The 25,642-nt window shown below is 43.4% G+C and overlaps 1 protein-coding gene across 1 annotated transcript in view; it reads right to left on the bottom strand.

The window, feature by feature from the left end:
- Positions 1–1,729: 1,729 nt before the first annotated feature.
- The window catches only part of SHC4 (SHC adaptor protein 4), a 34,988-nt gene continuing 11,075 nt past the window's right edge, over positions 1,730–25,642 (bottom strand). The window contains exons 3-12 of the mRNA XM_026097101.2: positions 18,005–18,068; positions 16,988–17,107; positions 15,320–15,373; positions 11,799–11,850; positions 10,973–11,099; positions 8,944–9,121; positions 6,884–6,944; positions 5,395–5,574; positions 3,647–3,900; positions 1,730–2,983 (exon numbers count right to left, since the gene is read on the bottom strand). Coding sequence (XP_025952886.2) covers positions 2,828–2,983; positions 3,647–3,900; positions 5,395–5,574; positions 6,884–6,944; positions 8,944–9,121; positions 10,973–11,099; positions 11,799–11,850; positions 15,320–15,373; positions 16,988–17,107; positions 18,005–18,068 — 1,246 coding nt within the window. The 3' untranslated portion in view covers positions 1,730–2,827. The remainder of the gene's footprint in view (positions 2,984–3,646; positions 3,901–5,394; positions 5,575–6,883; positions 6,945–8,943; positions 9,122–10,972; positions 11,100–11,798; positions 11,851–15,319; positions 15,374–16,987; positions 17,108–18,004; positions 18,069–25,642) is intronic.

Here is a 25,642-nt window from a genome sequence, read left to right as displayed (position 1 = left end):
AACAAGATTAACCAATTTTTACAACCACCTCAGTATTTTCACAGGCATGAAAATGACTAAATGTGCCTGACACTTCACATTAACTTTCTCAAGAACAATATTCAGCAAAACTTTCCAGCATTCAAATAACATCAATTTCTTAGCATAGTTACTTGTACTCAGACTTCTGCACAAGAGATAATGTACTTTACCTGAGGTGGCTGGTCCACAGAGTTTAAAAGCAACATTAATAATCAAGTAAAGTCCTGTGTCTGTTAGAAAAGACAAACTGAGTTCCTAGTTCCTGCTGCAGGAGACTGGATATGATTTATTCCAGGAAACATGTTGGCTTTCTGTAAGGCATGCACGTCTTGTGTCTGAATTGTACCGTAACCACTAGGATTCTTTGCTTTCTCTCTTCTACAGCACAACATTTTGACATACTAACTTGTTTATTGTGCTAGCACCCAATTAACTCATTTTTCTTCCCTTTTTCCTCCACAGTTTTGCTTCAGAGACATACAAAAGATGCGTGACAACAAAACAAAGATTCTGCTCTTACTTTTTAAGCTAGTGATATTCAAAGAGAGCGCCTTAAAATGTGTCAAACTCTGATCCAAACATCATTCACTGACTGTGGATATTTTTGCCCATTGGTAAAATGAAAATGAAGTCCCTATGTCTGTATCTTGACTGCCAAATTCATACAACTTTGATTTCAGGCTATCACAACTCCCATCACTATTACGCTTGTCTTGAGTAGTTTTGATTTGTACTAAATAGAGATGGATTTCCCCATATTTGCTTTCTATGGCCCCCTCATACATTTCAGCACTGATGAAAAAAGCAGCTCTGTGCAAGTCCTGTTTCCCCTTGACATGCCACAAAAGTAGCTATTTTTGCTTCTTTCTTTGCTTAATAAAGTGTAATATTCTTGATCTTGCACTTTATGAAGTTTGATAAGCCCTGAGAGTAGAAAGGATACCATGCAGGCAGTTGATATGCCACTTATAATTGCTTGCCAAATAGCCTTGCAGTGGCACAAAACTTGAGCATGAGCTTTTGCTGGGGGTCTTGTTCACAGATGAGAACCTTGGATATGATAGAACAGAAATAAGTTTGATCTTTATTCTGAAGACTTGAAATATCAACAATGCCTGACCATTATCAAGGAAATCCACTACTGATGTTTAAAAGCATCTCACTGCTTCAATATATGTAATTGAGTTGAGTATTTTAATCATATTGTTATTGAGGAATGAAATACATTTTGTGCCTATTAGCTGAAGATAAGAAAAAAGATGCTTTTTAGTCAGCTCTAAATGTGCATCTTTATATCAGACTTTCCCTCCAAGAAAGCTTATTTCCTCAATTATTTTATCTGTATATGCCCTTTCTGTTTTCCAGAGAAAAGAGCTCTGACTATACGGTCCCATTTAATATGAACGCATTAGGCAAAAGAACAGAATTGCTTTTTTATAGTTGAAGCTTTTCTTCCAGCAATTGCTGAGCTATCCACATCAATTGTCTGCCTTATGGAACTAAGCTGGTGGGCTGGGAGTCAGGGAGAACGTCTCTGACTGTACCAGAAGGCACTGCTTATCTTAAAGGGACAACTTTCTCAAAGAAGCCATCGCCCAGACTACCAGTCTCCTTCCCAAAATCCCCCTTCCCTTTTTTCAGTTACTTATTAAATCACTGTTTCTTCAACAGGAAGCCCAAGAAACCACTGTTCACACTGAATACAGGATTGTTCATATTTATAGAGTATTTATTGTGGCAAAACAATTCATAGATTTCCTTTAGAAGTCTTTTTTTTCCATGTTTAGGAGCAGATGGACTCTACATGAAGAAAGGGAAAACCTTATATCATTTTGGAAAGAACACTGAATAAGGGCACACGCAGAGTTCGAACAGTCTTTTAAATAATTTTCTCTCAAAATGCATCATTAGTTTTGTTCAGCTTCTCTAGTTTGTAAAGGTCTATGGAATCAATGAAAATATATTTAGCCTACCTTTAGAAAGAGAAATCTCCAGTATTAATTGGTAATAATAGTAAAATCATATGCAAGACACAAAAATATTAGGATCTAGCATGCTTGTCCTTTAACAAGTTCTATTCCAAAATTATATTACATATATTCATTTCAACTTTGTAAATGTTGCATAATCTCAAGTCTTTGAGTAGGCAGACAGTGATAAAAAAACAATTAAGAAATCAGACAACCTTTCTGTATTGTGAATGCTATTAATTTCAAACACTACTTGCTAGTAAAGTGCTGTTACAAGCAAAATGAAATCATTAGTGTCTATCGAAAGCAGATGATATTTTAGTAGTATTCAAATTGTATTTGTTTTGGCAAATAGTTAAAACCTTAGACATGTTTGTTTAATCACCCAAAATTAATTCAGTATAAATAGTATTTGTTTCCAATAATTCTATGCTAAAAGGCACATACTAATGTTCCAGCAGTTCGTTCAAGTGAGCTTTTGCATGTAAAGGTTTAATTGTGCTTTTAAATAGTTACTGATTCAGTATGACCTTGAAAGTGACATTTGTGCATGTCTAAAATAGCTTTTCACAAATGAATCTCACACTCTGAAGGTATAATTTTGTTAAGGTTAAGATTATATATATCTATATAACTATGCATATTGATCTCTATAGATCTACATAGATATACACATATACATATATTCATACATACACACACAAAAAAGAAGTCTTCTGGAACAGCAGCAGAAAGTGCAGTCTATTTTTTTTTAATTGGCTTCATAATATAAAGTTTCTTAATAGTCAATGAAGTTTCAGAAATGAATTGTCTTGGGATTTGTGAGATCCAAGGGATTATTTGTGGTAATGCGTGTGTCCCATGTTACTCTCTTTCCTTACAGGCTGTTTCAAGCTCACTTCACTTCCAGAAGAGATGATTGGCAAATTATTTTCCATGTGATACTGAATAAGATGACCCACGCTATCAAATATATGGTCTTTGGTTCTTACCTAGTGAAAGAAGCAAAAGAATATATTTAAAGTTATATTGTGCTTAAAACTAGTTGAGCATGAGCCTAGCCCATTAAGGTCAAAAGGCATTTAAGCCACTGAACTCCCTGGAGCGGGATCAATAGGCTGTATACAATAATTCATACCTATCCTTTAACCCAGTGTTAGCTGATGTGTGGAGCACAACAAAGTGGAGGACTCAGTTAAGACAACGTATGCCCATTAGGAATTACGTTTCTGATTTACTGTCTCCTCTAAGAAATGTCATTTGAGAATGCTCTTCTAGCAGCTGAGCAGAAGCAGGTAGAATTCAAGCGATGTCAAACCAGCTCTCCCTTTTCTGTATCCAGAAGTGTGTTACTGATCAACTTTGTTATTTGATGTTAGAGTTATTTTTCTAGCAGTATAATAACAACTCAAAGGATGCATTAGTGTACTTCTATTTACACTAATTGCCAGCATCTTGACTCAAAAAATATTTAAGTTCCTCACTTCTATTTCCATGGAACTTAAATGCTTACAAGTTCTTGAAATGAAATTTTAACCTATACTTTAAATTAACCTGCACAGAATCAGATCAGTTCCACTTTGTGGAATCCATCCATGCATTTTCACTGAAACATCTGAGCAACCCTGACATTTCAGTATATGAAATGCTCGTACCTTGCCCTCAGGATCCACCAACAGGAGATGCTTTGCCTGCCCTCCCTGAAGTCCACTGAGGACGTACTGACCAGGTGATGTTGTGCTCTCTCGCACCAAAAAATCCCCGTCGTTGACTAGGAGGCTTTCTGCTGCTTTTCTGTTTAATTTGCCATGGTAACAGTCTTCATTCTTTAGCTGTTGTTTTATTGGTGGCATGATACAGAGACCAGCTGTGTTGCTTGCAGCACTCTGCTGAACAGCTTCCGGTAATTCTAAAATTAAATAAAAGAGAACATATTGGATACTTCACCTAGAACTCCATCCTAAAAGGAAGTGATACAGTATTTTTATAGCTGTTAGCCTTTTGAAAAATTCAAATGATTCAGTCTTGAAGCCGTGAACAAAGTAGCCTTACGGGCTGTAATAATATGCACACATGAATGCTCACAACACTCCAGCGCATTAGGTAAAATTATCATTCCATCTCCTCCCTGTACCTTAGATGGGAAAACCTTGGGTTGCTAGGCAACAGGAATTTAAAGCAATGATAGTTTCTTTTTCTAATGCTCTGCTGTATTGGTTTTGTATTTCTTCAGTTGTATTAAAAAAGTCAAGACTTCCCTGTAAAAACAGGATTTTTTGTTGTTTTTTAGTCACAATACATTTTTAAAGATCTATTTTTTCCTTCTTCATTAACGAGCTCTGAAGAAATTGTCATGTCTAATTGGGAGAGTCACGTTGAGCGACTCCAGCTATGTGCAGGAATGTAAGACAACATGGCCAATGCAGCCAGAAGGGAAGGATTACAGCATGATGTATCTGCTGTGAAAAAATGAACAATTACTGCATGTACTAACAAAATGGGGTGACTTGGGATATAGCCAGTCAGACTGCAAATGATTCACGGGCAGGATTTCTCTAAGGAAAATAAGAGGATAGCACTTCTTCAATGGAGTTGTCGCAACTTAGGGGTCCTCAGGATATAGCTGTTTCCTTTTACAGCATAATGCAGCCCCAGGTTTGAAATGTCTCAATGGCCATGGATTTCCTTTACTGTAAATCTGTCCAGTCCTTAGCCCCCTCTTTTTGCGTGAAGCCAACATTGACAGAAAACACACTCAGTGGGAATCCAGAAAAGGTGAAGATAACAAATAGATTAAAGTGTTTTCAGGAATGAAGAAAATCAGTAGCAATTATATAGTCACCTAATGGATATCCACCACTTTGAGTCTTTAAATCAAGACCTAATTTAATATTTAACAGATACTACTGATCAAACAGCTTGATTTAGCAATTATTGGCCTAGATTCAATGGTCCTTGTTATGCAAGAACTGAGAAAAGACGGTCATAGCAATCCCACTTTGACCTCACGTGCTGTTGCCTGTGAAGCAAAGGCATCTGAGGTCACTTCCAGTTCAGAATGGGGGAGATACGAGTGACACGATAGCCCTTGTCCTTGAGTCAGTCCCAAGCTTTCATAGCATCTTAAAGATTTGCCTCTTATTACCTGTGGAAAATGTGACACTATTTATTGTTATCATCAACTGCAGAAGATGAAAGGTGATTCTACTTGCTCGCTGTCAGTATTTCTAACCGTTAATCTGCTTTATCTTGAATTTAATAATCTAAAAACCAACCAGGAAGGGTTTTTTTCCCCTTTCTTCTATATTTCTCATTAGGAAAGCAAAAATCTTTCTCCATGCGTAAAGCTGACGACCTCTCATTTCAAAGCTTAGAAAAGCGTGGTATTGCAATGTGAACCTACTCGCGTGGCGCAGTGGGCTCCCGTGGGTCTGTGCTGTTGCTGTGCCGCGGGCGGTACACACTGCGGAGTGCAGGGTCTGTGTGTTGATGTAACATGGATCATCAAAAAGATCTGTTCTGTAGGTAGGCTTCAGCAATGCTCCATCTTTTTTTGTCTTCTGTGCTCTTTCACCCCCATTACCTGCAATGAATATACAGTATGCAGAGTTACTTTCTTTAGCTCAAGTTAAAATAACTACATAAGCTGAAGCAGAAATACTGTTCTGCTTATATATCCCACTAAGATCATTTACAGGGAAAAGAAAAATGGGCTGACGAACTAGTTTTTCCTCGTGGCTAGAAGGCACAAGGTACACCATCCCAAATGGGTTACAATGAAGTTTTCAAAAGTGTTCTGCACTGGGTCAGCTCTGCTCCAATTACCAGCAGTACCGAAACTGCCACCGATTGTGGAGAAATTAGTACGTATGCCTCTACAGAGGCACAAGCTGTATCCATTGCTTGGGGCAAAACCCTCCCCCCCACCACGCACCACAGGCATTGCAGGAAGAACAGGGAAGATGGAGGAGGCTGGTGCTTTGCGTCTCTGCCTGGAGAGCCAGAGCCACGTGTGGCAGGTTCGGCTCCTAGCCTAGAAAAAGGCTAGCGGAGTATCCCCTGCAGTCTGTGAACATCACACCGTTTCAGCTAGCCAAATAGCACTCATTTTGCTCTTTAGCAAACATTTTATTCATAGATCTGTTTATTCATTCTTTATTCATCCTGTCTTTGTAGAAGCCATTGAATTCTCCTTTACTTAAATGAGAAATAGGACAAGGAAGAGAGCTGTCCCCTGCAAGAGAAGCCTGCGCAGCAGTGCGGTGGGAGTGCAGAAGGGACCTCGCGGCACCGTGAAAGAGGAGCTGAGGAAACACACTCAGGGCAGCAGCTCCAGCAAGGGACGCCCAGAAGGGGCCGGAGGCTGGCGATCTCGCGGGGTACCCGAGGGCAGGTTTCGCTAACGTGAAACTGGGGTGGGCGCAAAACCTGCGAGCGAAGGAAGGAGCGCAGCCGAGCGGGTGCCAGCACCCCGCAGCCACAGTCACCGGCTCCACCGCAGCAGCAGTGGCGTGCTGATAGTTTGGGTCCCCTAAAGTATTTGCTGGGGGAAGGGGTATTTTCAGAGATGGTTAAGCAGAGAAGTATTTTCCTTCTTCAAAGGGTATGAAAGGGCATAAAACAACAAAGAGTATAAAAGGGAATAAAACAACAAAGAGCTACTGTACAGTATCATGACAAGTAAAATGAGCAAGTCTGCCTGCAGACACGAAGGTTAGTGCCCTTTTGGAAAGCTGTAAGGCCTTTTTGTCTGCCCTCCATCTAGGGAACTAGAAATGACCTAATAAGCAGAACACTTTTCACCATTGTATTGAAAGCAAACGGGCAGCTCTTCCAGGCAGTTGGGCTTGGTTAATTCTAAATATGCATGAGAAGGAAAATAGAGTCCATACCCACAGTTTTGTTTTCTTCTGGGCAATTTTCATATATATTGATGAATGTTGGACTGCCTGTCTGCAAAATAATCATAAGAACAGTCACAAAGGATCTTCTTTATAAACCTCAGATGACTTTAAAATGTCCATGCACCAGTTAATTTGAATCTGGGTAACTAAACAGATCTTAACAAAAATAATTTCCGATCTCCTCAAATCATGTTTCATGCAGATATTGTTCTTTCTACGGGCATCATGTCTGAACATACTCCAATCCCCACAGAGACTGTTAACTATTCAGTAATGTATCTAAGGCATAGTATATACAGTACATTGGCTGTCTCCAATAAATGAAGTGATGCAGTCACACAAGAGAAGTGAGAGAAAGCTGGGCCTACATTTTCATTTTATATCATGACTGAAATGTGGTGCGCAAATGACCACAAAATTTTAGCACTGTTTTGCATCTACTGACCAATAAAGTCCCAATGCTCAACATTAGAAATGTTGTCCCACCTTAAGTGCCTAATGTCATTTTAACCCCTGTGGTACCTGTCCTATCTGGCCTCCAGCTGCAGCTCAAAGTCTTCTGCAAATCCTGTAGCCTGTCTGACAGCCAGCCCTGTGCAGGTGGCACTGCATGGCAGGGTTTGGGCAGCTGAATTGAGCCCTAAATCATCTTCTCTAATGGAGAACTTATTGTTTCATTGCTAATTCTACAGACACTGCTATGAAGGTGAAATCTGGGCTTGATATGAAGCAGGGTCTATTTCAGCTGCAGGGCTATTTTTTGCCAGAAGTCACAAACAGGACACTTGCAAGAGGGATAGTTTTCATGCCATAAACAGGACTCTGATGATCTCATCTGAAGAACACACCACAGGATCAGAGTAATTCCTAGGCAATAAAGTTCATGTTTTCTTATGAATGTTCCTTGCAGTAAAAACAAGGCAAAGGACTACAGACATCATGGTGTGAAAGTGAAATGGTCACCAAGTCGTATGGACAGCATTAAATGATGATGAGACCCGAAAGGAAGTAACAAGGAAGTAACACCCTGTGGGGAAAAAAAGGCAATCTCATATACGGGATGCCTGGTGAATGAGAGGTGACACTACATTATACACCTTCAGGAAACCTGTGCTGCGAAGGGGCTTACGAGGGTAACTGCTTGCAACAGTTCTAGAGAGCTTTGAATGCCAACTCAGGCATAGTCAAACACTCCTTCAGAGAACTACTGTGTGTCAGGGTCCTACAGCTGAGATGTTGTCTGAGTTTAAGTTGACCTACCAGAAAATTCATGGAGCAACCATACAGCAACACAAGCCAGGAGCAGTTGCCACCAGACCCAACACACACTGGGGAGCAGCAGCTTCTCAAACAAGACCACCTAGACTCCAACAGGCATGTCTGACCCCACTCCCTCCAAGTAAAGCCTGCTTCCCTGCATGTGGATATGCTGGTGTTTCCAGGAGCTAGCACAGCAAGCTTTGAAGTTTGTGTAGCAAGTCTGAACTCTGCTGGTTTTACTCCCTGACTGCTTGTTCTCATTTCTGACTATCCCAGGCAAGAGCCATGGATATATGTATTTTTGCTGCCCTCAAATGCTGTGGATAATTTAACAAAGCCTCTTGAACCACTTCAGAGGTAATTAATGTTGTATATACATTACACTACATTCATGTTGTATGTACAGGTTGCAGAACATAATGGACAGGATGAAATAGTTGTCTGATAGCAGGATCAGGAGCCAGGAAGCCCCAAATTTTGCAGATGTTCTCTTAGACAAGCCTGGAAATGTTCATCTATTTCCTTTTTGTAGCTAACAAGTGACCAGGGGAATATTACTTGGTCTTCTAAAAGTACTCTAAGGACAAAGCAGCTAATAATCAGAACGTGCTTTGGGGTTCAAAAATGTACTAAGCATCATTAAATCTACCCTAAAAAGAAGCCTTTTCCAGGGTAATCAGGCCCCAATTCTAATGTTAATAGCATGCTTTACACCATAGTATCACATAAGTAATTATTCATTCCCATAATAGGCAGTGAATAGCTATTCCAGAAGATGAGGTACTTACCACACAATACTGCTTTCTGCACTGTGTGGGACAATTAGCCCTTTGGTCTGTTTGCACTTTCACTCGCATGTCCAATACTCCACCAGTGGGAGGCTCTTTCCCTGGAATTTCGTTGTAATATTCGTGATCCTCCCTCTCCTGCAAGTTCCCAGATGATCTATCAGTAGTCACTGCCTCACTGAAAAAATATGAAAAATAAAGTGACTGATGTAATCGACGGCTTTCTAGTGCAGGCAAATGTTCCAAGTGTTTGTGCATCACAGAATACACACATGAGCCATGCTGAGGTTTTAAAGGTTTTTAGGCCACAGATTTTCTTAGTTTCTTCTTTATTTTTCCAGTTACTTCTTTCTGAATTAAAAATGGAGTCACCCATAGTTCAGGTTGCAAGGAGGCAGAGTCACTTCCTTAGCGCTGAACAGTCTGGATCCCCTTTCTCTGCCTTGAAAATAGGAGTGCCACTTACTGAGCTTTTTCTTAAAGAGGAGAGTGCCAAAGCATCGTATATTAAGGCATCTAAAGTGTAGACTGTAAAACTAATTCCTCTGGCTTCGTATCTCAGCCATATAAATCCAAGGAGACTGCTGTGTGTGGGACTTAAAAGAGGAAATTAAAACCTCATGTGGCATTTAGACAGAAAGGCATGCAACTATTTTAGAAAATCAAATATTGCCACAAAAAAATGTAGTTTTCCAGAGTGCAATCTACTCTAATTTTAATGACCATAATCAATATAACTATTTTGTTTCAGCTTGAAGGAAACACTGACCGGCACCGAGGATAGTGCACAATGTTGTTCTTGAGCTAAAGCAGAATGATGATAGTTTAACTGTACAGCTGATACACTGCAAAAGAGCTGGGTGCTTCCTGTACTGTCTCCGGTCCTGAAATAAAAAGCTCATCTCAAATCTTACTTCTCTGTTTAACAAGAATATAATTGGATAAAAGGCCTCAAGCAGGAAAGAGATAAAGTTCAAGTAGTTGATTACGTGATACACAGTGCAAGTATTTGATTATGTGATTCATAGCAGTTTGGAAGCGGGTGACTCATTCACGCAGCAATATCCGCGTTTTCTGCCTGTGGACCGCTCTGCGGACCGGCTGCGGGACGGGCTCGAGGAAGGAATCCAATTAGCATCTTCCATTTCTCGTTGCTGGGATTTACTTGTGATATAACCTAGCACAGTCTCCTAGGAAAAGTTCTTGCTTTGGTTGCTGTCCTTTAGGAAAACAGACCGCTATTAGAAGCGTCATGGCAAGAGACACCATATATGATGAAATAAGTGTAACTTGGAGGTGGTCCTGCCGTTCCACCATTCGGCGCGTGTGGTTGCACTGTGCTCGGCACCACCCCAGCGACAGTGGCCGCCTGCACAGAGACTCCCTGAGTTTTCAGGAAGGAGTGAGTTGGCTTTACAGCTTCACCTACTTGCAGGAGGTAGCCGGCGATCAAATCAGGCATCACGGTAAAGAAAAGAATGAGTGAGCCTTGAAAACTAGGCATGGCAATCCTGCGAGGAGAGCCAGAAGTTGGGGCAAGAATTTTGTGCCCAGCACGATGGAAAAAGGGTAGCTGAAATGAGGACTTCCACTCCAAAAATTAATCTAGATCCTGTATTTGGAGGAGTGGGCAGAAGACAGAGCTTCATGCTTTAAAACGCCCAGTGGTGCCTGTGTTTCAGTACGCCAGGCTGACAGAAGTCATACCAGGTGGCATTTCAGGCCCCTGCCAGGACCTGAGCCTGCGTGGCCTCAATAAGGCTGTTTCAGCCAAGGAACCATACAGCTGAATTCTGTGTTGTTATGCACCTGTACAAATGTCACCGAAATCAATGGCATTTGAAGAACAAGCCAATTTTAGTCTATTATATTCTGTACATGCAGCATATACTTAAATTAGCATATGTCCAGAAGAATGGCATATCTGAAGCACCTTATTTGCAGATCACTCTTTACAGCACATAGTTTTCCTGAGAAGTAGCAAAGAAAAGAAAACTGCCAGTTAAGCGACCGGGAACACCATGCTGACCTTTCGTGAGGAGTAACCAGGCTAGATGGATTCTTCAGGTACTGTTTGAACCGCAGCTCAAAAGCCTGCCCTATGGTATGGATTACCTCCTGCGCCATCCCGTTGGGGCATTCCAGGATGTGACAGGCTGCAAAGAGACACCTTTCTTTAATGAAGGAAACAGGCTTTATACCAGAAGATATAGAGACAAGCTGCATCGCTTATGGCAGCAAAGTTAGGCATGACATTATCCATCTAAATAGCTTTAGGATGTTATACAGACAGAGATTTTTGACATGTTAAGGAAATTGCCCTGGCTATATTTTAGTCATAATAGCAACCTTTACCTCTGCAAAAGAAACTCTCCATTTATGTTTGCTGCATGGAGCGCTCCTGTACCTTCTGTTTTCTCCTGCGCGGTGGTAAGCACAGGCACAGGAGAGAACCTCCCCTGCAGGTAGGTTCTGGCTGTTTTCATAGGAAACAGCAAAAAAAATAGAGCACATGCAGGTGGCCCCAGCAGCCCGGGGCAGGACCGCGCTCCTGCCACCAGCCCTGGCTCTCGCCTGCAACCTCAGGAGACTTGCACCAGCTCTCCCCTCTGCAGAGCTGCCATGCGATAGGGCAGGCTTAGTCTCACCTGTGGACTCACACTTTGTCGCACAAAAAGTGTGAAATTTAAAGCCACAGTCTGCATGCTATCCCCTGTTTCCGTACAGTGACATTAGAAATCATAGGGAATATGGAACTATTTGATATCCCAGTATATTTAAAACTCATGCAATGTCTTGGTACAGATAAAGGAATCATATGAATAAGCATAACAATCTGAAAAATGTTTCCATACCTCTCTGATTAACAGGATCTTTTGCTACATATGCAACATAGTCTGTTGTATCCTTTAGGAAAGAAGGAGACAAATGTCTTTAAAATTATTGTTAGAGCAACACTGTCAACATAACAAAGTGACTGAGTATAGAGAGAAACATTTTTAGGCTTTACAAGGCATACTTCCTTCAGGAGTTGCTAGCAAAGTGGGCCAAGGGAAAGACCAACGCTTTTGTGGATATGGACACAGTCAGGATGCTGGAATGGTTTTCCTGTAACAAATGCAATAGACCATTTTGTCTTGTGTTTTCAATAAACTGTTCTGAGTTCCAAACTCTGTAACAGGAGCAAAAAGTGACCGGTGGCTCATCAGACGACAGCGTTACGCTCTTCCAGTGCTTCCCCAAAGCTCACGTTCTGCCCCGCGTGACATGCCAGGGCTCAGGGACCTCCAGGCACATCACTTCGCTGAGACACTTCTTACCAGGGTCAGTGGATGGTAAAATAGTGCTAAAATACTGCAAGGGGCAAGTTAGAACTTCTCCAATTTGTAGTATGAAGGTTGGCTGTAAGGGCATCGTAGGGAAAAGATGATCTTTAAAATATCATATAATACAATTGGTATCTGATCTCCATCACTACTGCCTGATTTTAGCCCAGCTAACATCAGGTTAAATTCTTTTGGACTTCAAGGCTGCTGAGATCAGACCACCTCAGTATAATCAGCTGTCTGTTTCAGATTCACTTTCCAGCCAGCATTAAAATAATAATCACTTTTTCTAGTGAAACTGAAAAGGGAGCTGGAATAGAAAAATTAACATTTCTAGTCATATTGCAAAAGCAAAGAGCCTCTTGATAATTCAGTGTTATAGGAAAAATGGTGAGGTAATGAATAACATTCTTTTAATAATTAAAGATGCATTTTGTTATTTTGAATCTTTAAGGCGGGATGGGGAAAATGCAATTCGCAGCTTAAAGGCATGGCTCTCTTGAGGGAAGACGCAATCAGCTGGCAGGAAACAAAGGCCCCCATTTGCAATATGCACAAGAACAATCATTTAATAATTCACAATGAATGACAGCAGGAGCAGATCTTAGGGTCAGCAGAACTTGTCCTAGATCTTTTTTTTTAATCTCTGAAGTTAATATCATTAAAGCAAAGAAAGCTAAATATTTCTTATGCATTTAGTGAACTGAATTTCCTTCCTTTTCCTCTGAGGTTTTTCTTAAAGCTCATAAATATTTTAGAATACATTTTTAAATGAATTAGATCTAGAGAGCAACTACACAGCTAAAACAACTGGAGCCATACCTACTTTTTCTTTTTTTTTTTTTTTTTTAATACCTTTGCAATGTTTAAGTACATGCATGAATGACTTTGCTCTAAAGTAAAGCCACCTCTAGAGCAGAATATTGCCATTACTGAACAGCGCAGAGCAATACTGAGCTGTGTTCAGGCCCCAATGTAGGGTTAAGCAACTCAGGCAACTGCACATGGGGACAGGCAGAGACACACGTCCAAAGGAAACTGTATCTTATTTTAACTGTAAAGAGAATTTTAGAAAAAAAATGACCTGAACAGGTCACCAAAACTCCCCCTCATATGAAGTGCTGCTGGATTTCTAGTCACCAACCATGATCGAGACCTCTATTTTACATAATTTCCCAGTAGTACCGGCTCACGGAGCACATAGCCATGCTGGGGCTTTTCTTAGATTCTCCCTGAGAGGAGGATATTAAATGTTAAAGATGTATTTAAGTTGTTCAATCATCAAGAAAATCAGAATTTTCTCTTTGAGTAAAGAGTACAGAAAATTAGTATGTGAAAATGTTTCTGGAAGGCAAAGGATACGTATGTTACAATAAGATAAAGTAATTTATATTAAGATTCAGACTGGACTTCAGTTAGCTGCAAAAATGGGCTTCTAGTAAAAGAAACAATAGGCCTGAGAAAAAAATGGATCCAACTTTATTCAGGGGTTAAAGTTTAGATCTTGCTATGAGAACTATTTCTGTAGTTAGAAAAATAGCAAAGGATCCTCCCTGCATGTGCTTAACAACAAAAGAACAAAAGGGAGGTGTTAATGTCGCTGTACCACATCAGTGGCACACACAGAATTTCAGCAACCAGAATTTGTGCTCTGACCAAAGTTTAATCAATTGTACATCTAAAGGAAGGGGCGCAGGCAGGTTCAGGTCAAGGGGACCTTGGTTAAGCCAGTTCCCCATACAACATAAAGCAACATCAAGCTTAGCAGCATGAGCCAGAAAGAAAAAGCAGCTTGTGATGCTCAGCACAGCGGTGCACCAGCGTTTGGCAGCTACCTAGAAAACCACATCCCGAGAGGTCTGCAAAGCCCAAGGGCTGCACTGTGCAGTGCGGTGTATTAGGATGGCACAGGTCTCTAAGGGTAAAATTTGGACTTCTTAGGATCTCAAAGTGCCTTAATCATTAAACGGATCTTCAAGGCTCTAGTAGGGAGCGACTGGGTCCTTGCGAGACCTCTCAGCTGGGTGCAGGGCCAACAGCAGGCAGCCTGCGCCCATCCCACCCCAGCTCCACAGAGCTGCTGTTTGCAGCCACCTTGGGAAAGATCTCACAGCAGCTGTGCTGGCCAACATCACCTGCAGGGCCCACCAGGGAAGGTCGCTCAACCACTTAGGGCCGCTTCCCAGCTAGTTTCCCTGCCTGGTCGCTTTGCTAAATCCAAAGAGGCAGACTGGTCATTTTTCAGCTGAAGCTAGACGTGACTTCCACCCCAGCGTTATCAGGAACATGACCAGAGCCTTCTATTTTCCTTGTTTCATAACATAACAACAAGGAGACATTTAACAAAACTGAAGGGCAGAAAATTCAAAACTGATTAAAAAAAAGTACGTTTTTCATAACACATGAAGTGTGAAATTCAGAAGGCTGGCAGGGCTGGGAACGTGCTCAGATTCAGAGAGCGGATAGGACATGGTTATGGATGACAAATTCCCCAGTTCTAATCACCTCAATAAAGAATTTGAAAGAGGATAGAAAACTTCTTGCATGATAATGTCACCCAATTTATGACTATGGTACTAGGAGAAAACCCATATCCACAGAAAAAATGGGATTATGCCATGTCTGCTTCATAGGGACTTTGCTTGCTTGCCTTGAAATTCCTCTAAAATTTAGCGGTGCTGGTGCCCACCACTTCTGCGATAAGGCATTGGACTGTGGGGAGCACGGACCCGACGTAGTTCCTACATTTATATGTTCTTAATTTTAGTTCCTCGGGTCAGAGGGATCTGGAGTGAACTGAAGCTCACTGACAGACGATGGGAAGGGTACATATATATGTCTATCATAAAGATCCATTGAGTCTCTTCTCTCAGTCTCCTTTCCAGCCTCAGCCCCTCAGTTTCCTTGTACTCCTGTCATCATCCAGAACCATAGTATAACCTGTGGTGTTTGCAGATGGGAACAGATGAAGTAAAGTATTTGCAGGTGCTTTTATTCTCATAATAATTTCGTTATACCTACGGAAGCGTTTCTGATAAATCAATACTTACTGGGTCACCTCCAGAAGCAAATGAGATGGACTGCATGTGATGATTGGCAATAATCTGAAAAGCATGACAAACTAGTTAAATGTGCTCATGTGCCATACATTTAGAAAACAGCAGAACACATAACTTCATGGAGCAAGCAATTAAATTCATGACAACCCAATCCGTTAATACATGCACATACCATTTTTGAAGGAAGGAGCTAGAGGTGGGACTATTTTTTAATAATACGTATTCATATTTAGTAATATCTAGATCCCTGAGTAATCTTCCTTAAAGGGTTTCCACAATGAATGCAGCCACCAACTTATAACCTGGTCAGTATGAAGCTACATGAGACTTTGATAGGAGACTAACTGGAAACACCGGATACATTTACAAATTCTTGATAAATTAATTTAGCCGAACATGACCAGAAGTTTATTTAAATGCATACATTGTATAATGATGGCATTTTTATGAAGAGGCCCCAGTGACACTCTGATCACATCCTCTTTCAGCGCTAGCACTAAACTATTGTCTGTTATAGATTTCTCCAGCCAGATCAAGCATCAACTTTTCTTAGTTTCACACATTACCTCATCTCTGGAGACAAACTGTTCTTTTTTATAAAATCAACTGCAATAGATTATGCAAGTGGGAACACAATGAAATGTGGTGGCACTGCAAGAGTGGAACAAACAGGATTTTCAATTTGCAAAGCTCTAGTAAGTAAAGACCTAGAAAGACTTGGAGGGCAGCACCCTGAAGGCCCACACGGGCACAAACGGGGCACGTTAGTGCATTTGGAAGCAGATTTGTCCAGCTGGCTTTCAAACGCACGGTTTAGAAAGGCCATACTTTAGGTGCAGACCCCTGGGGCCTGGCCTGGTGTAGGGGAGCTCTTGGCTGCTGTACCTGGGAGGGAGGGAGACCGTGTGCTGCTGCTCCTTACCCCGCTGTGCCGCGGGGAATCCCAAGAGCCGCCACCGCCCGGCAGCCTTGCACCAGCATCGGTGCAGCGATTCCTCCAAAACCGGTGAGTCAAAACCACCTCCCCGATGTTCCCCTGCTCCACCAAGGAGTGAAGCCAGTGCTGTCCCTGGGCGAGATAATGCTCTGGGCTGAAGCCAGGTGTGGAAGGAGGAAGCTGGTGGGCAGCATGAAGCTGCCTTTTCCCACGTGCTGGGAAGGGAGCATCCCCTGATCTAGGGCAAACCCAGGCTCGCAGGAGCATGCCTTGAGGAGCCCAGAGAAGCTGCATGGTATAATTGATTATGCACATATATTACCCAGCCATGAGATAGCTTTGAGTGATGCCAAAGCTAAGCTGTGACTCATTATTTGTATCTTTTTTTTCCCCTAGGACTTGTCAGACACTCCAGTCAGAACTAGAGCCTTGTTTATCAGGCACTGTACAAGCAGAGACACACATAGAAAAACAGTTTGCCAAGTGCTTAGAGATCCTTTTGCATGAAAGACGCTATTATAAACAAAAGGGGTATATACCACGTGTCAAATTCCTCCAAAATGCTCTCATTTTTAGATCCAGAGGCACCAATGCCATTCAGCTTTACCAAGACTAAATGGTGCCGCTTTCCATTTAAAGTGCCTAGCAGTTCCTTCAGATGCCACAAAAGGAGGTGAACACAGTAGCACGGAGAAAAGGACACTGGCTTATGTGTATCCTACCTGCTGCGAGTCAACATTAACCAAAGTGAGGCTGCTTGTTGAAATGGTCAGCTTTATACTCATGCCAGAAAACTGAAGGTTACTTTTGCCGAGCACAGAAGACAGGAACTTAACTGGAGGCTTTGAACAAAGAAACAAAAGAAAAAGACTGTCAACTGAGTTTTTCAAGGGCAGAAGCACATCAAAGTCAAGTAGATTTTACAGTATCTGGCTGAGAATTTAGGTGGATTAAGGATAAGGACTTGATGAAATGCAAATAGATCTTAAAAACCATGCATTCAAGTATCATATTTAAAGCTGATGTTTGTTTATATGTCAATAATGGAAAAAAAGAGTTTTAAAGAAGCAAAACTGCAATGAACTAAATGTTGTAGCTGGCCAAATAATTCAGAACACATCATTTTCCCACTGAAGTCTGCTTCATTTCTGGGGGATAAAGTGTTTCTGAGTAAATCAAAAAATTCTCTTGTGTATTCATTTTTCAGGAGCATGTTCAGCGAGAGTCATTCTTCCTGCGCTCCACGGTTACCGATGGAAATCAATAACTTCCCCTGAACACTACCCAACAGAAGCTACTTACATGGCCCCTCACTGCATGCCTGTTATTAAATAAATGATAAGCCCATCAAACACAGCTATTCTAGTTTTATTTTTTTTTGGTCTAAATAGCAATCAGGTAGCCCTCCAGTGAATGAGCTCCCTTTTGCAATCAAAAAACCTCCTACATTTTACCAGCCAGAACCCCAAAATCATAAAGCTTTGAGCACTGAAAAGGCTGGTGGGAGCAGGAACAGTGGCCAGAGCATTAACCCTTAAGAATAACGTATAGCATTGCTGGCACCCCCAAAACAGAGCTGCCTAAACATCCTGCTAAAAACAACCCTTTGTGTTACATGAAGCTCAGATGAATGAACATGCACCAACTCCAACATGGACTGAACCCTGTTTGGGAATCGCATCTCTAGCTTATCAAAAGCAGATACAGAAAGGTAAATGTTCAGCTAAAACACTATTTACCTTCCGCTTCTTTATAGCTCCATTTGTACCTGATACAGCTTCACACAGTCGGCTTATTGCTTCCCTACAAATAGAAAAATACAGCAGAAACTGTTGGATCATTTAACATGCATCAGCTGTAACAGGGTCAGCAACCTTGTGATTAATTGTTACAATCCCACTTAAAAACACTTAAATCTTCCAGAAGGTCTTTCTTTTTTTTTTTTTTTCCCCTCACTTCCCCCTCTCAGTTTTAAAAAAATTACTTGGTGAAACAGTGAGATTCAGCAATCTGTTTTTTGGGTTGGTTCTTTTCCTTCATAGAACATACCAGCTTCACCTAATGGAAGTTTCCTGTTAAAAACAAAACAAAACAAAAACCCCCAAAAAACCCCAACAAACTGCAAGAAATGAAAAGGACCTCATGCCTTCAAAGCCTCTTTTGCAGCAAGGTTGACAGGTCTCCTGCTTGGCAGGTAGGAGCCCTCACCTGCCTTCGTCAGTCTTATTTAGAGCATCACAGACCTGCTGAGTGAGCCCAGCTGGGTGCCCTTATTGGCTGGTCTGGTGTTTTAGGTTTCTCTTAAAAAAATAAAGGAGAAGAAACATCTCATGACCATTCTGGAATTTAGGAAAAATCTCTTTTCTGTCACAGGGAGCTCCTTGTTTTACAGCCTAACTCACTGTAGAGTTGCTCAGTGAAGGTCCCCCAGCCCTCTGGTCCCACCTCGCCGGGTGCAGCGGCTACTCCAGCAGCCAGGCTGGCAAGCCTGGAGGATGTTTCCTTGCCAAGCAGAGTGCGACGCTCTCGGCCAAACCCTTGTTAGACTCTGCCCATTTTACACACACACTGATAAAAAATGCTTCAAGGGCTGCTGTCAGCAGTTCTGCACCCCTTTTAGCGGGAAACTTTTCTCCGTGAATTTTACACAAAACTTTCTCATTTTAAGATCAAGGTGTATAGTTTGCTCCAGTGAGAGCTGGGTTTCAACGTTTCTTTTCTTAGAACATGAAGGTTTCGTTGTGGTGCTTGCTAAAGATAAAGCTCAGGAGGGAAATTCAGAGGTATGGTCTACTTCTGCTTCTCAGGTTCTTTTTCAGATCTGGGGTTTCAGTTCATATCTTTTCCATCTCTTGCAGGTATTTCCCAAATTAAAAGTCCTTTCCTAGCTGTCAAGGTGCTTCTCAGTTAGGAGAGCAGAAGCGTAAGGCATAAAGCACTCACAGTGTTTATTGGCCTATATCAAAGACAGCTAAATTGCACACTTACCCTAACAAAGTGGCATGCTGCATCTGTCTGCCACACTTCAACACAGGAAATTCTGATATACGATCAGTCAGATTATTGGTTTTGACATACGATGTAGCAATCAACTATACTGATGAAACCAGCAGAGCAGTTGGAAAAAATATTTTGTTGGCGGTCACAGACTTTTCACTTATTGATACTTTTTGTCTTGTTGTAAAAATGGTGACTTACTAGCTTGGGAAGTGCTTAGGAAATTTCCTTAACTTTTCCTCGACATCCCGGTGCTACGGAGATGCCAGCGGTGCTGCAGCATCCCACACGTCCCAGAATCAATGTGGTACCCTTATCTTCATAAACCAGCAAGCAGAGATGCTAGCGGGGTAAGTTTTCCATGCAAAAGAGCCTGGCCATCCTCTTATAATTTCCTGGGGAGTCAGGAATGCAAGACACATTGCAAAAGGCACAAAAACACCTTGCAGGGCTGGACGCGCAGCCCATGACCTCCCCAGCCGCCAGGACTCTCTGCCATGGGGCTCACAGGGAAGAGAGAAGCCCTTATCCCAGTGTGTTTTCAACTGCGTTTGCATTTTGAAGCCTTTTCTTTTCTTTCAAGCAAGCGCTGAAACTCAGTGCTACAGTGCTGTAAGACTCGGAGGAAGGAAGCACATGGACCGCTGAATTTATGTGTTCTCCTTTCTGTCAAATCAGCCCAGGAGAGTTGTGACTTTCTGTGCAGTTTGCTCCCAAAGTGAAGCCTGTTTCCTCGAGAAACTTTCTGAAAATGCAGTTGCTGTCTCAGGGCCACATTCCTAAACTTCAGTCCATAATTTCAGAGCTATCAGGTAAAATCAAGCATAAATTCAGTCTTTACGTAGGTATATGTTGGTCATACGTTAAAGCATTTTCTTGTCCATGCGAGGTGAGTTTGCACTAGTCGATGCTGCAGTTCACATGATACGGTTTTGAAACCACTTTCCTTTTTGAAACCTTCATAATGTGCTCACAGAAAAAAGAACTAGGCAAGAATAGGATGTTTTGAGCTCAGATGTAAAGAAAATTATGCTGAATGTTGATGGCGGAGAAATCCACAAGGTGGTCACAAACAGAGCCCTCTCGAGAAATGTGTCGCTGCAAACCACTGGAAAGAAAATCTAAAGCAAATTTCCCTCCCATGCTCTCTCACTACTGCTGTGCACTACCCAGCCTCATTAGACACACTGATCTCAAACAAGCTCCTCGATAGAAACAGAAAAAGCAGATTTCTCCCTCCCAAATCTGCCTTTGTCCTGCCCAAAACACAACTAGGCCAAAAAACACATGTAGAGTTTCTGAAACTATCCTAGAATAATCTCAATTCCCATCTCCACATTCATCTCCTGCAAAAACTTGAGCTACATTACCTTGTTTCAGCTCATTTTATGTTTCCCGAAGTCATCTCTGAAGCGATACACGTGTACTACCACAAGATACTGCAGGTACATGCACAGACTTCATGCAGGAGTAAGGAAGCATTACGGATCCCATGGATACGGTACATGACTAAGATCAAAGTCACAATTTCCATTTGCTGTATCTCTCTGTGCTCGCTATATGATCATGCAAAAAGCACTTTTCAGTGTCTCAGCTTTTCTATCTGTGCCATAAAAGTAACAACTTTAGATGATCCTTTTATGATGCACTGACCAAAAAAAAAAAACAAAAAAACCCCCCCAAAAAACTAGTTCTGCTTTTAGCTTTACTTTGCCACAACTAGGTAATTCTGAAGAGAGACATTGTGTCAGGCATAAATGTAGACCATATTGCTCTTCAGGACCAACAGCATAACACATTTCCTCTTCTCCAAGCCTCTTTAAGTTACTCTGTGTTCACGCTCCTTTTCCCTGGTGATCTCGTTAATCAACAGCAAATTAGCTTCAGCTTTAGGACCTCTCTCAATTTTATCTTTTTGCAAGCACCTATTTTAGTAGACCATCATGTCAGCAAAAAGAAACTGCCCTCACATGTTCGCTCATAAATATTCTTCTCCAGCAAATGATGGAAGTGTGGCCATTCAGTCATTTCTTCATTACGGTGACTCCTGGGTTTCGCTGCAGTACTTAACTCCAGCTATGCTCCGGCAATCAGGAAGTGAGGGGCTGTTCACAGGTTATATTAAGCGGCGCTGCTGAATGTGATTTTGCTCTTCCTGACACCACTCCACAAATGAAAATCAGGTTAGAAAATCTATCAGACCGTTTCCCTACATCCTCCTTGGTTTGTCCCTGTCTTTTCTGAGCTTCATCTGGACTATGACCAACATTGTTCAGATTTGGGAGCCGAAGACATCCCAAAACAAGGGAACCCTCACTCCACTCCAAACCAGTGTATGTGCGAGTCAGCCACTGAATGGCTGGAAACAAAATCAAAGATATTGAGAAATCCAAACAATACCGTGTTATGCTGGAGTGAAACCATGCCATAAACTTCTGTTCTGCACAAATCAGGTCTCAGAAATCAGTGCCCCACTCTAGGTTCACACTATCAACCAGTCCTTCCTTCTGGCACAGACATCGCACCCGTGTTGTTTTTTCATGCTAGCACCATTCACAGATCCCCATTAATGCGTGCAGGCTTCTCTTCCACTTTGCCAGTTCTGCTCAGAAAAGCATTTCAGACTTTGGTTCCTATATTGGGCAATTTTATTCTGGAACTGTAGCCTTAGCCTTCATCTCACAGCAAGCCTGAGCTGAATTCAGATTTGGGCTTTCAAGGGTTGGGATTTTGTTTTATTCTTAAGGGAATTTGTTTGTTTATTTATTTCATGTAATTATTATCCAAAGAGCTAATTAGGAAAGAAATGAGTTAGGAAAGTTTGCCTGTTTCCAAGTACGTGCATGTGCGTGGGAGGAACACGCTGCCGGGCTTTATTTCCTGAGAAAGTTCTGTTTCAAAGGGGCTAAAAAATCAAGAGACTAAACAATGAGAAGAGGCCCTGGGATCCAGCCTCCAGGCCGGACACCTCTCGCGTAGCAGCGGTGCCTCGGCGGGGAGCGTGGACACCCGCGGCTCCGGCATCGCCGCTGGGAGCGGACCGGCACGCGAACCTGCGGCCAGCAGCGCTGCAGAGCCGCGGGAGGCGAAGGGCCCAGCGCCACTGCGGGGGCCTGCTCTGCACCCCACTCGTGTTGCTGGGCTGATCCGCTGTGTGCTTAAAACACTGAAGAGCCCTAATACTAAACTGAATCTTCCTGTCAAGAGAGAAACCTGAGAAATTAAATCTGGAGACTGTCAAATGAATGAGGACCTCAGCAATAATAAAATTATTAAAATGTAGGTAAGATACTCTGAATAAAAACAGCAGACAAGAAGAGGAGCATCATTGTGGGCTATGCAAGATGGGTCAGAGTCTGTTTAGAAACATACGGTACTTCGGCCCTGTAAAGCAAAGCGCTTCTCCCTTCACAATTGGAAATATACTTTTCAAGTCAATTCATTCACTCCTGAAATCCTTCTTCTTTTGCTCCTGTTTTATCTAGGTGTTACCAATAGAAAAGCCAAAGCTAAAAAACATGGGAACGGGCATGCAGAAGGAGGATCTTGCGGCTTCCAAAAATCGACCTGGAAAATGAGAGCTCATCTTCTCATTCAATATTAAAGGAAACTAAAATCAGACACAGGGCATAAAGGCTACCTATAGCCTTCAAGTCTAGCCCACACATAGGTCTCGTAGTCAATCCTCTTGCTTCTGGACAAATGTGCAGTTTTATGGGTTCTGCCACTCACTTGTCCATTTTATATTCTCCAAATCTGAAGCAGTGGCAGACATGCTGCTGCTCCTCCTCGTCACTCCTCCCAAAGCAAAACACTGTGAGCTTTTTTCGTTCTTCCTTTAAACCACACTGAAGGAGATACTCCACCTGGGTGCTCTACAGCAGCTTTTCTCAACCCTGGCAGCCACAGAATGAAATCGGGAGAGTTGTGAGGAATTTGTCATTCTTGTTGTTTAAGGCAGAGAAGATCTTGCTCCTCAACTCCTCAGACATCGCTTGCCATCCGAGGTCAGATCCCTTTCCATCAGTCCGGCCATGCCACACAATCACATAAACTAATCATTGGTACATTGACAAGGTTTCGACTCTTCCATGGGGAATGCAAGAGATTTGGGCCAGCTCTTTTCGCCATCCAGAGAAAGACTGCTCCAAACCCAGCAGTGGAGCCAGCACAGGCTTCCCGCGCCACCAGAGCCTGGTCCTGCTCCTCACACCTCCTTCTCTCCTACGCTGGGAGCCTGGTCAAGAGGGAGCCTGGCAGATGCTCATCCCCGGAGGTGGCATTTCCCGGGGCTTTTTCTGCAGGACGTCAGCTCACCAGGGCTGGCACAGTGCATGGGAGCACGTACACAGAGCTGGGATGTGGGACATGGATGCAGGGAAGCCTCTCAGATTGGGCCACCAGGTCCCCTGAGCGCACAACCTTTGTCAGCCGCCACCGCTGGGGCTGAGAGCCAGTGGCAGCAGGGATTTGGGGGACTCCTGAGGAGTCAGGGCAACTTGCTACTGCTCTGGGCCAGGCTGTCCTGCCCGGGCTGCCCTTCGTGGGTCTGCTCGGGCTCCCTCGCCCGCCGGAGGCTTTGCACCAGCAGCCTGAACCCGCTCGGAGGGGGCTCCAGCAAGCATGGGAGCAGGAGGAAGGGGCAAGGACAACCCCGTTTTGGCATCTGGGAGTCTTTAAACCAGCTCGGCTGTACTGTCAAACCTACACTCGTTGCGGACTCTTAGCCCCACTTTTCTTGAAAACAGAAGAGCGAGCACGCGCATGCGGGAGAAGAGCTCGCAGTAACAGTGAGCCACTTTGTGTATTGTCTCCCCAAAGGAGCATAAAGACGAGCGCGGGGCTGATGTAAGCGGATAAGCATGCTGCTGGAGATGGGCTTTCAAGCAGCTCGGGCTCTGCCTACACCGTCTAACAGAAAGGGATTGTGTAGCTCAACAAAGTTGAAATGACTCTTCCAGACAAAGTCGGCCTTCTTCAACCAGCCGTCCCCACCGGCGCGGTTCGGCTGCCCTTCGCCCTAACCGTGCTGCCTGACCCTTTTCAAGTTTGCAAGTTAATGCCGTGATCTGAGATACAAAATCCCTTTTCCCGTAAATGTCCAAATATAATATAATCGCTAATAACAAGCTTGATTTATCAGAGCGAGGGGATGTGTGGCAGGAGAAGAGCCAAAGGGCTGAACGAGGGAAGCGCGAAGGCAGAGCCGCTCCTCGAGGGGAGGGAAGGGCCGGTCGCAGCCCGGCCACCCTGCGAGGGCTGAGTCTGACCACTCAGCGGCCCAAAACACTTTGCTGTGACAACAGCAAGCGCAACACGCCTACGGGTGACCACCCAAAAAAAAAAAAAAAAGCCTCTCCAGGAGAGGCACCTAGTCTCCTCATTGTTATTTGCTGATGTTACTCGTCACCTACTTGTGATCTGGGATTGCAATTTCCACAGCGCGGAGGGGTGTAACAAGAGCACGTGGATGCTACGATGTGCCTCCCTGCTTTGCAGGAAGAGCGCTGTGGTGCGCAGCGCTCGTTTGGACGCGCTGCCTCCCCGCGTGGAGCGACCCGGTGCCGAGGGTGGAGTCCAGCCCCCCGGCAAGGGACAGCGAGGATTCGTGCGAATGCAAGTGGCCCTGGCTTAGCTACAGACTGGATTTAAAACCAGCCGATTCAGCTGATGCGAAAGGGAGCAGGGACTTTCTTATCAGTCTGGCTTACTTTTTCCTTAAATTGACAACAGCAAGGTATAAATTACAGCGAGATGAATCACACAGCCGCTCTTCCAGCTGCAATTACGCTCGCCTCGCTTACGGCCCCGGCGGGCAAGCTCTGCCGTTTCGGCTGCAGTCCTTCACGACGTTACGGCCCCAGGGCTCTGGCCAGTCCCTCTGCTCAGAGCCACCGGCCCAGACTCCAGCCCCCTCCTGCGCCACCAGCGAGGCGGGTTGTCAGGAACACGTCGGCTGCTGTGAATTCGGGTCGTGGATGGGCATGGCAGAAAGCTGGAGGAGAAAATGTCTGAAACGGCTGCAGCTGTGGCTCCTCTGCCAGCCTCCTCCCCGCACAGCCGAAGCCACACGGCATCTCCGCACCCCCGGTCTCCAGTTATCCAGAGCACTGGGAGACCACCTTCCACCTTCATCACCCCGGCGGCTGGCTTGCAGGTCCTCCTCGGGTCTGCCAGGCGGGTTCTAGGTTTGTCTGCTGCATTTCTGCACAGAAACACCATGCTCGTATGAGACCGAATATGTTCTGGGAGCCCAGATACTGTTCGTCACTGGTGAGTGACTCCCACAATGCAAGACCAGCACTGAACTGGAAAATAAATCATTGGCTTTCATCTCTTCTGCCTCCTCAAGGCACTTTGGCACTTTGGCTGGTCCTTCC

This window comes from Dromaius novaehollandiae, chromosome 10, assembly GCF_036370855.1.
Source record: "Dromaius novaehollandiae isolate bDroNov1 chromosome 10, bDroNov1.hap1, whole genome shotgun sequence".
Lineage (NCBI taxonomy): Eukaryota > Metazoa > Chordata > Aves > Casuariiformes > Dromaiidae > Dromaius > Dromaius novaehollandiae.
The sequence above is the reverse complement of the archived record's forward strand: the minus strand, read 5'-3'. Positions and strand labels throughout refer to the sequence as shown.